Here is a 14,777-nt window from a genome sequence, read left to right as displayed (position 1 = left end):
TTTTTTTTTTATTTTTGCACCGTTTGCGTTTATTTTAATAACGTAATAATCGGTTTGCTATGACGCGAGCGACGGCACGACCAACATTCCCCCGTACAGTCCCCTCTCCCCCCCGTAATATAGATATATGTATATATTGCATAGGTCGTCCGTGGACCGTACTGGCAGGGCCCTTAATTAACCACTTTTTTTTTTTGCTTTATTTTAATTAATACAATATATATACTTCTTTATATGTGTAATCATCATAACAACCGATATTTCTCAGTTCTCTCTCTCGTTAATTTTATTATTATCACGCAGCTATCTAACTCTCTCTTTCTTTCTCTCTCTCTCTCTCATTCGATCCTCTCCTCCTTCTCCTCCTCCTCCTCCTTCTATTTGCATTTCTCCATTTTTCTTTTTTTTCCCTGTCATATCGTTTTTTATCACTCTCTTTCTCACTCCCATTCGCGCTTCTCGTCTCTCTCTCTCTCACACGCACGCAATCGTATCACGCGTTTTCTCTCTCAAGCTTCACACACTCTCTCTCTCTCTCTCTCTCTATATATATATATATAATATATTTTATATCTGTATATATATATGTGTATATGTATATATATATATTTTGTGTGTATATTTATATATATATATAAACATGTATATATACTTCTATATATCTTTCATATATATACTTTATGTTGCTTTTTTATGTATACTTTATATATAACAATGTTATGTTTATTTAAGGCCCAATACGTTCTTTACGAAGGAAATAATCTGCAACAGAAAGGAGACGAATATACGGTTAAACGCTTGTACCTCTTTTGCTCCCTGTCGTAAGCACCGCGAGTATAGAACTATTCAGTCGATAGAGATGAGTCCGAGTGTTTCTTTTTCTTTTTCTTTTCCTTTTATTTCATGAGTGTTTCTTTTCTCTCTCTCTCTCTCTCTCTTTTTCTGCGTATTTTGTCATTCAGAGTTTATTCTTTCCCCATCCTCTCTCTCTTTCTCTCTCTCTCTCTCATGATGGACGCGACGATTCGTAATCGAGGCTAAAAGAACGCAAGTAGATGTGTCTCGATATAATCAGACCGAACGAAACAAATCTTTTCTTAATACTTTAAATGGTTAATATTCTTCGTCCAAATCGAATCAATTGTAATAAAATGGAATATCGTTTCATTTTAATTATTTTAACAACAGATATATTTGAGAAAAGAAAATAGTTCTTTCGGACAAAGGTATGGTTTAACAATCGAATTTTTTACCAAACGAGAATATGATCGACGCGTTTTAATTTTTACTCATCGCAATTCACTTTGGACGAAGAAGGATTCGACGAATCGTTCCAATTTTCTTTTTCTTTTTTTTAAATTTTTTAAATCATTGCAAAGTTTAACAAGGCTTATACAACCTTAATTAAATTTAGAACTGTAACTGTATTTAACTATCAAATATAATAAAATCGATTTTTCTCGGCGAATAATTTATTCTTATCTGTAAAAATTATTGCCAAAATTCGTGTCTGCCTATCATCTATCACCGTTCTCATTGCCTCGACGCGTCCCACGCTTTTCTTTCACGCTGTTCCTCCTACGATCCTAAGTTCTTCGTTTTTTGCACGCCATAGTGTCTCAACGCTCCCTAGGAAGGATCGCTGTAGATCAGAAGAAACAAGTAACTTTCGCACAAAAGTTGGAAAAAAAAAATAAATATCTCAAAAATATTCTTCTGTGATCTACTTAACATGTCAATCATGTCAACGTGTGATAAAGCCTACCAGGTTTTCAGAAACCCTTCTCATAACAATTTGACACAAAACAAATTAAACACACGATGGATCATTTCGAATTAATTTATACAATATGTACAAAGCGCAAAGATTCAATTTTTACAATTTCGTATACATGCATCAGAATTCAAAATTGATTTTGGAATGAGCCTGGCAAGAAAAGTTAATCAAAAATGTTGAAAATAATTTTTTGAATAAATTGAAAGTTTTATCACATTTTGTCTCGCGTATAATTGAAACGATAATAAGTTTTTGATTTCTTTTTAAATGTAATTTAAGTAACTACTTTGAAAAATGATACTTTAAAAAGTGATGCAACTTTCAATTGTCGTATTTTATCTTATATTAAAATTTAATTCAACATCCGAGATAACTTTTCTCGTGAAATGAAGGATAATTAAATTATCCTCGAATAGCAAATAACAGAGAACATCCTTATATTATATTTACTAATTACAGACTTTCACAGGTTAGAAAAAGCACATCACGTAACAAATAAATCGCTTATTTAATACTTTATTATTTCTTACAAAAATTCTTGTCCCCTTGCTCGGGACGTTTAAACGTGTGTATAATTCTTTAAAAATTTCTTTTTCTTTTTATACAATAACATGTATCGATTCATGTAATAACAATTAAGGGGAGGAGGGAAAAAAAAAAAAGAAACATAAAAAGGAAAAAAAAGTATCGTTTCGTACGTATATTTTTTTAAGAATAAGTTAGGTAGCATCGATATTGTTATTTCGAGAAGAACCCATAACGCGTGATTGAAAGTAGAAAAACCCAGTAGACTCTATTTTATTCTATACTTTCTATTCGTCATTCCCTTTCGTGAACTCTCTGGTTTCCTTTCTTCCAGAAAAACCAAGATCTTTGCAGGAGAGATTAAAAAAAAAAAGAAAAAGAAAGAAAATAAAAAAAAAGAACGAAAGAAGGAAGATCTTAACACGAATTATACGACGGTTTGTGCACGATTTGTGAAGAAAGAAAGTAAAGAAAAGAAAGCGAAGATTTTTAAAAAGAGAAACGAGGGAGGGGGAGAGAAAAATAATAAAATAAAAAAAGATATTAATAATCGCAATAAAAATAATAATAATAATAATAATAATAATAATAATAACAGTAACGATAATAATAATAATAATAATAATAATAATTGTAATCATTATATAATAATAATAGTAACGACATTAGGACGCAGTAATAGTTTCTGACCGAAAAAAAAGGAATACAAGTTACGGGTTCTTTCTTTATCTTCTCTCTTTATATATATATATATATGTATATATATATGTAACAAAGAATCAAAGGGGGAAGAGGGGAAGAAAACAAAAGGAAGAAATTTACAACAATATCGCAAGTTAACAACAATATCAGTTACTTGTTTCCCCGCTCGATTTTTCAAAGCCGGTCCGCTTTCGTGTACTTTCGTATAATTCAAGATCCGAAGCGTTAACGAGCTCCAAACGAAGTCGGTTGTTTGGGCAATCGTGAAATCGGGTTGCGCAGGTCTCTTTACAGATAAGATTAAAGATATTATGCTATCTCGGTGTTATGAAATGGCCCTGCTCTATCATATTCATATACAATTTTCGTCGATAGACCGAGTCGGACGAGACCGAAAGGAGAAATTTATGTACAATACATACTGCGTGAGAGTATACCATAACAACCATACCTTCGTCTTCGAATCATTATTCGATGGATTCGATTGTTGTTCGTAAGACTCGATTCGAGGATCTTAATTATGGGCTGGAAATCGAAGGGCTTGAAGGAAGATCGTGCAAGCGAAAATATTCATATACTTCTTTTCGAAGAAGTGATAATTCTCTCTTTTGTTGCATTCTTTCATCATAGATTTTGACGATTAAAAAAAGAGAAATTTCATAAATTAAATGTTATCTACGAAAGCTTTCATTTAGTTTCTTCTTCTCTAATAATTCTAATTCGAAGAAGGGATAATTTTGGATGGACGACACCTTCCAAAGTATCAGGGAATTTTCCAAATAGTACAGATCCTTCTCTACAAAACTAATCAGAAAGGAGAAGAAGAAACAAGAAGAGAAAAGAAACAAGAAAAATGAAATAAAAATCGTTTCCCTCGACGATCTCTTCGAAACTCGTGAAAGAAAAAAATAGCCTCTCACTACTCGCACCACGTTCTCCAAACCCTTCGACGCCTGTCGTCAATCTCGGCCCCAAAAAGCACGTGTTTTCCAGCGACTTCCTAGGTAGCAACCATCGTCGAATAACGCATCGCCATCTCCCTCCCTCCAAATTGTAATTCCTCTCTCTTCCTCTCTCTCTCTCTCTTTCTTTCTCTCTCTTTCTCTCTCTCTCTCTCTCTCTCTCTCTCCCCGTTCTTTCATTTATTTTGCTTTTCCTTATTTTTCCGGACGGTGGAACTCACCTTGACAGAGCAAGGCCCGGCGCTACTCGCGTACCGCTTTGTTCGTCAGCGTCGGGACGCCCTGCGCCGCGTCGATCGTTCAGCTGTCGACGCTGAAAAGCTCTTTGTGAAGGGCCGGGAACTCGAGGTGCGGCTGGGACCGTTTGAACTTGGCCAGGGCGTCCATGTGCAACAGGGAGATCTCGCGGAGCTGCGGTATCTTTGCGAGGATCGCGTCGCACACCGTCACATCGCCCTTAATGGGCGACACGTGGTTACGATCCAGCTCCGACCTGAGCGCCCTGATCACCGCCTGGGACAGTCTCGTGATTTCCGCGAGCCCTTTCAGCCCCGGCCGATCTGAAAACGAATTATTTTTGCAAATTCTCTTTATTCCTTCTACCAAACACACAGTAACAGTGTATCCTGATTGATTGGATCATATCCAATTGTTGCCGTTTGACACATTGTCGGCCGGCGTTGTAAAAAAAATATGAATTTACGTTTTTGAACGAGCGTTTTTCTTTTCTTAATTAAGCGATTTTTGTAAAATTTGCAGAAGTTTAAAATAACGATCTTTGTCAACGTTCTTCCAAGAATTTATGAATTGAATAAATGGATAAATCGAAATCGTTTAAAAAAAGTCTCAAGCTCTCTAATTTTATTATTATCTTAATCGGCTGACAATGTGTTGATTAAATTTTAAATATAATTTGTTAATTTGATTTTCTAAAATTTAAACTTTAAAATTTATCCTCGATTCTATGTTTGATCTAGAATGATTGTTTTTTCGAGTTGGGCAAAGCTTAAAATCACAGAAATTGTTTACTCCGTCCCCGTCTTATATTTCGTCTTCGTTCCTTTCGTCGAGTTGTTGTTGGTCGTGGAGAGGAGGGATGGAAGAGGGAAAACGAGATGCTTCCGTCGAACGAGTATTTATAAGCGACGATTAATTTTGTGGAGGAGAGTTGTGACGAAATGGGACGAATTAAGCAGACTGGGGATAATTAGGGGACCGTGTTCCTGGATAATTTTAGAGAGTGAATCAGGGACAAAGAGAAGAATGCCGGGAACTTGATATCGTGGTATTTATATATATAAATATAGTAATGTCGAGTAATTTAAACGGAGGAATAATCATTCTCTAATCGATTAATGGAATTATTTTTCTGATTTTCTTTACTCGATGATTACTTAAATTGAATTTTAGATTTTCTTTGGTTGAACACTGCGATTAATTAATATCCTCTTTGCAGTTTATAGAATCGATTATCGTTCAAGATACTCGACTTTGAAATGAATAAATTCTTTTGACTTTAAAGAACGAACGAAAGCATCAAAGATCGTAATTGCATTTATTCAGCTTAACGAGACGCTGACTATTTGTTCTCCATTTTTTCTTTCTTTTTTTTTTTCTATATGAAAAGAATCCCGTGATATATTCCGATCACTGTAAAAAAAAAAAGAAAAGATACTACCATGATACCTTTTGATTGAACGACGAGTGGTGATATTTTTTTCAAAGTGTTATACGATTGAAAGGAAAACGGCTTTTTCTTTTTTTAAGAGATAATTAGAAGAGTTTCGAAAGGTTAACTAACCGGGGCTAAGGAGAACCGCTGCACTGTAAAGAGCCAGCTCTGTTTCCGTAAGCTTCAATTCGGCAATACTCCTGGCCAACTCAAACACGCAAGAGACAAGCTTCATTTCCGCTGTATCTGTCGTGTAAAACGCGTCCTGAGGCAACATAGTGTCACCGTAGAGGACACAGTTTTGCTGGAGATCGAGGTACCTGCTCATACGTAGCACAGCCAACTCGAAGGAACCTGAAAATATCGTATTAGCATACAGTGATCTGTTGCGATAAATAGAATAATAGTTTGGCAAATTATTTGATCCAAAATTGATCCGCTTTTTTCTTCGACGAAGCAACGATCGTCTGTATTAAATTTACATGGCAATCTAAAAATGGTGGTAAAAAAAATTGAAATTCTTGTTAACAGTGCTTAATGATTACGCGCATGGAATTAGACTTTTATCTGCCCGCTTGTTGCAATTTTTCTTCCTCCCAAGATAAGACGCACGACTACGCGAATATTTATTTAGCTCGAATAATAATATCTTGCTTTAACAATAATTTTTTCATAATATATTTGTACAATTTACCAAATTTCTCTTCGTTTCCCTGTATATAAAATCGATTTCCCTATTCTCTGTTGAGAATAATTGAAAATCTGATTGTTAACAAAATAACAAAACAAATTTACATTTGATTTATAATATTAAATAATTTTTGATAAAGTGAAAAATATATTTAAAAGTGGAATCAATCTTCGAAAGAATAATAACTAAATTCAGATCACACTTACCAGCCTTTAATAAAACAATCTGGTCGTCCTGCGAGAGCTTCATGAATCCAGGAACCATCTTAGCAAACTCGATGATCTGCTGGATAACGGTGGTTAGTTTTTGGGCACACTCGAGCCAAAGCTGCTCGTGCGCCATGTTCTTGTAGTAGATCAATCTGGAGAGATCATGCGGCTTCCGGAAAGATTCCTGGATCTGTTCCGTCGACAGCAGACACGTTCTTGCGTGTGCATCCGCTATCGTTTTTGAGAGCAACTCGCTGATCTGTGCCGGATCTACGAAAATTCATCGGAGAGACGGGTTGAAATCTTTTAATAATTTCACGTTTTCATCATAAGCATAATGAATATCCAACAATCATATTCTACGTATCAAAACGACTATTACGTTAAACAAGATATATATGAATATATATATATATATATATAAATATAAATATAAAACACATAGAAAAATTTTTGAACACGTATAACATGAATAATCGAATATACATATGTATAATATATCAAGCGATTAAAAGAAGAAAAAAATTCTACTTTGATTAGTCGATTGTTTTTTCTATTTTCTTTTTTTTTTTAATGGCGCGATTTATGCAATTGTATACTATTATATTCTTACTTAAATTAGAATGCAATGATTCGAAATGAGAGAGCACGTTTTCCAGGTTAAGATCACGAGAGCCAATACGGGCGGTCGAAACTTAGGATCTGGTCTGGTCGTAGATCTCTATAATTACCGCACTTTCAAACTACATTATCGCCACAGTTTACCAGACCCATTTCACTTTGGCTCTCAAGACCGAGAACTTTAAACAATTCCAGCGCTTTGACGCGAATCGCCGCCGAGAAATTCAAACCCTTTCATCCAATCTTCTCCCGGAATCAACCGGCCACCCTTTATCCTCCCGTTTCCTTGTCCATAATTACGGGGACACCGATCAAATGCATCCTGCTATTTACCTCGACAGAGTTTCGTTATAATTTATAGGTTTAATTATAGGATGTTAAAACTTCCTATGATAATAAAACGATACGTTCTAACCTAATATAACCAAGAAACTTCTTCACGAGTGTATGGAGCGTAGATAACTTTATCTCGACAACAAAATTTCTCTCAAATTCACCTCTCTTCCGTTCAGAAACGTACAGAAAAAACGTACTCTCCCATCGACGACGAAAAAAAAAAGAAGAAAGAAGAAGAAGAAGAAGAAGAAAAAGAAAAGAATACAAAATAAAAAAACACCGATTCGATTCACGAGAAAAAAAAACAGTCAGAATATCTCAAACCGTAACAAAAAAAGAAAAAGAAAGAAAGAAAAGAGAAAAAGAGAAAGGAAAAGAAAAGAGAAACGAAAGAAAAAAAAAAGCACGACACATGCCCATGCAAAGGGACACAAACGTAACCTCACATCTCGCATGGGACATACTGGGCAGACTCGGCACTTCGTCGTCCTCGGATGGATTGCTGACCCTCTGTTGCTGACCGCTCAGAAAGGTCGTCGAGTCGACCATCGTGTACGAGCCGTGGCCCAAGCTGGCCAGTTCGACGGTGGTCTCTTGCTTAACAGCAACGATTCCACCCCCGCTCAGGGAACCGGCACCACCGCCGCCACCGGCGGCCGCACCGCCCCCGGTGCCAGAACCGCTCCCTCCACCACCCGAGCCACCACCACCGGATCCACCACCGCCATTACCACCGCCACCACCGCCTCCGCCGCCGCTACTACCACCACCACCACCACCGCCACCACCACCACCACCACCGCCTCCACCACCACCCCCCGTGCTGCTTCCGGTCGTCGAGGCAGACAGCGACTTCCCTGGTACGCGAAAAGTCAAAGGTTCACCTCGGTCTATGTACCCCCTTGTTGCCACGTTGCCTGCTGCTACGCGTATTTTTCTTTTGTTCCTTTTTTTTTTTCTTCTTTTCTCTCTCTTTTCGTCTCTACGCGTTATTTTTCATCTTTCTTTCTTTTCTTTTCTTTTCTTTTCGCTATCTTCCGTTCTTTTTCTTTTCCCTCCCTCCCTTAAGCGACAAATCACGCTGAGAGATCCTCAGAGTTTTTTTTCGGTGGAATGGAACCGGCTCGCAGATGAGGATGATAGGGATTTGCTGCAGGATATTTACGGGTAATGGATCGGGGAGGCCTTTCCTCGAGAATGAAATGTGGTTGCACATATCGATCCCGCTTTTTTTTTTTTTTAGACAGGTAAATTTAGAATTTAAGAATTGTTTTTTTCTTCCTTTTTGTGCGTTAATAAATTAAATACGGCAATTGTTATAATTAGAACAGTGCGGAGGCGAGAGTATGTGTTATCCGAGGCTAAAAAGAAGAGTCTAATTATATATTTTACTATTACGTCGAATGCGCTCTTTCTCGTGTGTCGTTCTTTTAATCTTCTTCTCAGTTTTGAATATATATGTGTACGATTTTGTTAAAGAGACGAATCTTTTATTATAAGGAAATTAATTAACGGAATGCATTTACGATAGTCGCGGCATTTTAAAATGTTTTTTTAAAGTGTTAACAGTTCAGTTTCGTGATCACGCTTTTCAATTCTATCTTTACGATCGTTACTTGAAGACACGATATCAATATTATTCACCGAATGCTTCTCTCGTTCAGTCAACTGGCAGCAGTGATAAACACGGTAATTGTATCAGCCGCGTGCTACTAAAAGGGACCAGTACTACTTGGCGCTGCTTGTTCATCGATTGACATCTTGTTACCACTCTTTCGTTAACAATAAACTTCAATGGAACTATAAACTAACGGGTTGGCTCGGCTTCAGCTACGTCTGCCAGATTCGCGTTCGATCAAAATTGAAAATGTGCATCGCGTGTATAATTTTGTAAACCCGGGAATGAAATATCGGTTTCATGGAGAACCATTATAGATCTCTTATCTTTTATATACATAGAAATCAATGATATTATCGAGAAGAATTTCATCAGTGGTTAAGATTTTTAAAATAAATTATTAATCGATCTTCTATGAGTGTTGTAAAATAAAATATAAAATTAGATTTCTTTTCATCGGAAGATTCAAGCGGAAGGAAAACGAATAGATCGAAAGAATCTATTAACCTAAGAATCTCTCGTTATAACTTTTTTGAAAAAAATTTTAAACCCATCCAAATATTTCTTCTTCTCGGAAAGAGAGAGAGAGAGAGAGGGGCAGGAAGGAGAGGGTAAATTAAAATACTCACCGGTGGTGACCACGCTGGGAAGTACTCCAGCTGCTACTCCAGCGGAGGGTGTATCAGGGGCGACAGTGTCCGCGACCTGCGTCTGCGTCGGTCGTGGATCGTAGGTCGTCGTGCTGTCGACGTAGTCGGCGCTAAGCTCGTAGTTCGTCATCGCTTGATGATTGTAATAACCCGACCCGCCCGTTCCGGGGCCAGGGGAAGCGTATTCACTACCGCCATACGTATACCTGCGCCCACAAATATCGAGATGAGGATAAAAACTTCCTGTCCAATTTACCGAGTTTAATTATCCATGGAATATAACATTTTACTTGGACGACTCGTTTGGAATATCTTATTATTGTATCTTAGTATTGTACATTGCAATGTACAAGGAATAAATGTTCGAGGAAAAAATGAGTTTGATTAAATTAATATTTGTATCCGATGATGTTTCACTTACCCGCCATTGAAAGGATGATGTTGATCCGAACTGCTTGGGGTCTGATGTTCAAACACACTGCTGTCGGGCGCAGTCTCGGAGGCCGCTCTCATTTGTGCCTTGTGGAACCTAACTTCGTCCTCGACCTTCTCCCGCTGCTTCTTCGACATGCGCCCGAATTTAACGGCTGGAAAGAAGAATCATGGATGAAACACGGAGTAACCTGACTCTTGTTTCAAAATCTCTCACTCGGATCTTATAATATACTCAAGAAAGTTATAGACCAATAACTTGATCGAAATTGAAGTGCGGGAAGAGAATCTTTATTCAGAGTCCGCGTACATATTTACTCGTGAAAGATCACTCGCGTGTACATCTCTCGAACGATAATAAAAAGAAGAATTCGAGAGAGATGAAACAGGCGAGCGAAAGATCTCTACTCAACAACGATTCCACGATTATTAATTCATCTCATTATCAACGATCTCTCTCGATACAAAAGCCGGGCACGCACTAAATCGACCGGGATCGTCGATTTTGAACTTCGATCATTTTGCATACAAGCATGGTTGAATTGATCGTTGTATATACGGGTTAATTGGATGGCGATGATTCGATCCGATCAAACTTCGGAAGAGTTGTAACTTTAATGAAGATCGAGGATCGAGCGTGGCCGTGCATGCTCCCTTTTATAAAGCGAGCGAGAGAACGCCGCGCCAAAGAAAAACGTTTCTGATTCGTGGAACGCGGAAGTTCTTTGCATCTCGTCGTCGTTACTTCTTCGTCGTTATCGGCCGGCTCGGATGCACCCACCCATCCCAGTGACGTCATCCCAGCGCGCCACCAACACTCGTGCGAGCGAGAGCCCGCGCGCGCGCGATACGACTACGTCACGCGAAGCGTTCAACAACCGCTAGAACCTGAATCGTCTTCGTATTCCTTTTTCTTCCGTGTTCTCCAGTTTCTCAAGTTCATTCGCGAGTTCAGACGAGACGAGACGAGACGCGCCTATTTTCAAACGAGCCATTGTTGCCGCGGCTTCCGATTGCCGATTCGAAAATCGATCCCCCGTTTCCGGAGGGGGGAGGGAGAATTCGAATCGGCGCGAAAGACGACGAGTTGGATGAAGATGGAAGGGGAACAGTTAGTTCGTTTTCTCTTCTCTGGGATCAAATTTGATTGGGACTTTGATTAAGGAATTTAGAATTGATTTCTTCTTTTTTTTTCATTCTTGAGAGTTTCTCCTTTGGATTCATTTTGATCTTCGAGCGACAGATTAGGGGATAAAGTTTGAGAAGTTTGAGAAGGGAGAGTAATCGACGAGATTTAAAAGAATAGTGCGATTCGTTTTAACGATCTTCATTTACTCGGTCGAATGCTTTCGTTTCCCTTCAGTGCAGGATTTCAAAGTGTTAAAAATAGATCCAATTGTGAGAGATCTATGAACGATTCGGATACACTTCCACGAATAAACAATCTTTGACAAATAATTCATTTTGAAAACAGATCGACAGAATATATCGTAAAATCTTTCCAACTCCTCATCATCGAAACGAATCAAACGAATCATTATTTCAAAATGAAAAAAGAAAAAGAATTTCCAAAAATGATCTTCTACTTCACCAGTTCATCCGGCTCTCGACAAATTAAAAAAAAAAAAAAAGAAGAAAGACATCGATATAACTTGGATCCAAACCTTCCCCCAATCCCCCCAAAATCCGCATCGCAATTAATCAAATCCCAACTCAACATCCCTCCCTCTTCACGCTCCAAAAACCGAATCCTGGCGCCACAGGCAGAGGGCAGCTCAGTTTCCGCCCTTCCTTGAAACTCTCAACGCAACGAATCTCGGATCTCGGTCCGTTTGCTCGCTGCGACACACGCGTGACTTCACGCACGCGACTTCATGCCACCGTGATGTATAAAGGAGAGGAGAGAAGAGAGGAGGGTTAGCAGGCAGCGCGAGGAAGAGATCCGACAACGGTTTGTGAACGAGAAACTGGTGAAAAGGGGGAGAAACAGAGAGAGAGAGAGAGAGACAGGCGAGCGTCTCTCGCGACCGTCAGCTGCCAGCTGAAACCGCTATCGGGATCGCGCGCGAACGAGAGAGAAAGAGAAAGAGCGGCCGGTCGAACGACGAAGAGGAGTAGAAGCGGAGGGTGATCGACCGAACGTGGCGAACGAGGGACAGAGAGGGCGGACAGGGGCTCGTGGCTGCGAGACGAGGACGGGACGAGGCAGGCGAAGGAGCGTGGCTGCGCGCTCGAGAGAGAGGTGCGGGAGGGAGGGAGGGAGAGAGAGATGACAACAGGAAGAGTACGCGCGCGCGCTACCGGTAGCACACGATGCACACACAGAGCGTGTGTACGAGGCGAGCGTGGAGAGAGGACTGGCGGCTCCTTATCAACCGGCGCAAAATACTCTCTCTCGCATAGGAGAGAAGCGACGCGATTATCGAGGCGGGGATTTTGCTCTCGTTCGCAAATCCAAGCCAGGGTGGATCTCTCTCTCTCTCTCTCTCTCTCGGCGAGTTTTCGGACGGCGCGCATCGACGCAGCGTTTTCAGACGAGTGGAAGAGTGGTCGTGGGCCACGAGGTGCGCGACCGGCACACCTCTGTGTTGGGAGATTCGACGAATGGGGACGTCAATGACCTCGCGGCGGAGCGTTCCGGCTGGCGAGGTGTTCGACGTTTCGGTTTTGACAGCGAGGAGGAGGGTGGAGAGGGGTTTGGGGAAGGGGGATGCGGGAGAATGCCCGGTTTTGATGTTGGAAGGAGAAGGAGGATGTATCGAGGATGCGTAATTAATTTATGGCCGATCGAATGAGTTACGTTGGATAGATGTTGTATTTGGTATTCCGTGGAGGAGGATAATTTCTTGGAAGTTGTTTTGTCCAGTTTTGGTAGGAAATATTACTCCAAAGCGAGGATCTGTTGGGAAGAATTTAGGAAGAATCTACGTATAAATGCATTATACTTCTTTTCCAATGTTTGTTTTTTTCATCTTTTCTTTTTTATTTTCTTATTACGAGGCAAATGATGCTTCCGAGAAGAGGTTTCTTTTTTTAGAAGAGGTATAATAAGAAATTCTGAGGTGTTTTCGAAACAGGAGAATGATCGTAACACGATTTATTTCGTTTCTTTCAGAAATATTCGAGGAAATGAACTCGTGAATTCAACTCGGCGAAGGTGAACGGCTGATTAACGGTTAAAGCGCAGATTTCAGATCGATCGATCGATAAATGTTATTTTAATCTGTCGATTAGAGGAGGATGTTATCCGATAAGCGGCATGAACGAGAGGAAGACGGATTGAATTCTTATCGAGCATTTGCAAACAAGGTTCGAGGTTCGCAGGAATCGAGAAAGAACCAACCTGTACGGAGGGATAGGATATATTCTCCATCCTTGTGTCGACGAGGCTAATCTAATTTTCTGTTTAAAAAAAAGAAGAAAATACACTCTCGTCCAAAATTTCCAACGATTTTTCGAACTGTGAAGAATCTTCGCTAATTTTTTAATCGCTGATTCCAAGAAATGGCAAACGATGCGTAGAAAATTAAACAAGAAAGAAATATGAAACGAACGGCAAAGTTCATTCTTTCGTATCAAAAGCAGCTGGCGCGATTTCATTCAGACACAACCGCAATGTCCTGCTTTTCGGCTGCTACTTATCGAACGTGGCTTTTTATCTGAACAGGCAGAAACCTGAAAATTCAGCGAGTGTTCATTAAAAAACTTTACGAGCGCGCTTGCAAAAAAACGAAACTGTCGAAACACAACCTCTATGGAACACTTCAATACCCGTAGAATCGTACTTTAACGCACTATACAAATTTCGAATCCTTTTTCGAAAATTTCAAAATGATAATCATGTGTCTTATAATTAATTTTCATATCATATATAAGAAATTTCCAAAAAGGAAAGAAAAATAACAATATTTCATTCCCTGTTTTCATTCTCGAATAAATCGTCATCGATATAAAATCTTCGAGATTTTCGGATTTACAAGCAACCTGCTTCCACATTATCGAAATACAAACGTTAAACCCCATGAACGTGGTCGTTAAACGTGTCCAAGACATCTCGTGTACACTGTAGGCCCGATAAGGTGCAAGCAACTCGGCAAGAGGCCTGGCTGCATCAGAGAGGAGAGCGAAAGAGCGAGAAAGAGGAAGGCGTGCGGGGGTGTTGAGACGCGGAGGGGGAGAGGGGGGTCGAGAGGAGGGCTGGACAGCCTCCGATAAAGGGTCGTACACCCCGAGCGGCACGCGTGGCCGCTGCTATCCCTATGTATCTGATTTGACGAGTCTCTTTCTCTCTCTCTCTCCTTTCCCCTCTCCTTCTCTGTGTCATTCCAACGCGACGAATTGAATGTTTACGAGCGGTGTCGTCATGGTAATGCGTGGAACGCGTAAATTTGCGAAATTTCGTATCGATCGGAACGAGTAAAATTGGGGAAAAAAAAGGTTCCATCTCTGGAAACGTTTCCCAAAATATAGTATATTATACATATATATATATATATCCGATCCGGCCATTGTGACACTTGTGAATTGGCTTTTGTTGAAATTTCACTTTAACGTCGTTTCATAGGGAACAATGGATTCGGGG

The 14,777-nt window shown here is 39.7% G+C and overlaps 1 protein-coding gene across 15 annotated transcripts in view; it reads right to left on the bottom strand.

Moving 5' to 3' along the window:
* Nucleotides 1-687: 687 nt before the first annotated feature.
* Nucleotides 688-14,777, bottom strand: part of LOC408586 (probable nuclear hormone receptor HR3) — a 112,733-nt gene continuing 98,643 nt past the window's right edge. For 11 of the 15 annotated variants that reach the window (XM_026445298.1, XM_026445274.1, XM_026445293.1 and 8 more), the window contains 6 exons: nt 10,185-10,350; nt 9,743-9,969; nt 7,942-8,352; nt 6,536-6,808; nt 5,768-5,992; nt 3,659-4,526 (listed from right to left, as the gene is read on the bottom strand). In XM_026445298.1, the coding sequence (XP_026301083.1) occupies nt 4,267-4,526; nt 5,768-5,992; nt 6,536-6,808; nt 7,942-8,352; nt 9,743-9,969; nt 10,185-10,350 (1,562 nt within the window). In that variant the 3' untranslated portion in view covers nt 3,659-4,266. Of the gene's footprint in view, nt 763-3,658; nt 4,527-5,767; nt 5,993-6,535; nt 6,809-7,941; nt 8,353-9,742; nt 9,970-10,184; nt 10,351-11,859; nt 12,493-14,777 lie in introns of those variants that run through there. The other 4 variants (XR_003306105.1, XM_026445302.1, XM_026445270.1 and 1 more) reach the window with 4 other exon arrangements.

The sequence above is a fragment of the Apis mellifera genome, linkage group LG1 (genome assembly GCF_003254395.2).
Source record: "Apis mellifera strain DH4 linkage group LG1, Amel_HAv3.1, whole genome shotgun sequence".
NCBI classification, from domain to species: Eukaryota; Metazoa; Arthropoda; class Insecta; order Hymenoptera; family Apidae; genus Apis; species Apis mellifera.
This window is presented reverse-complemented; position numbering and strand designations above follow the sequence as displayed.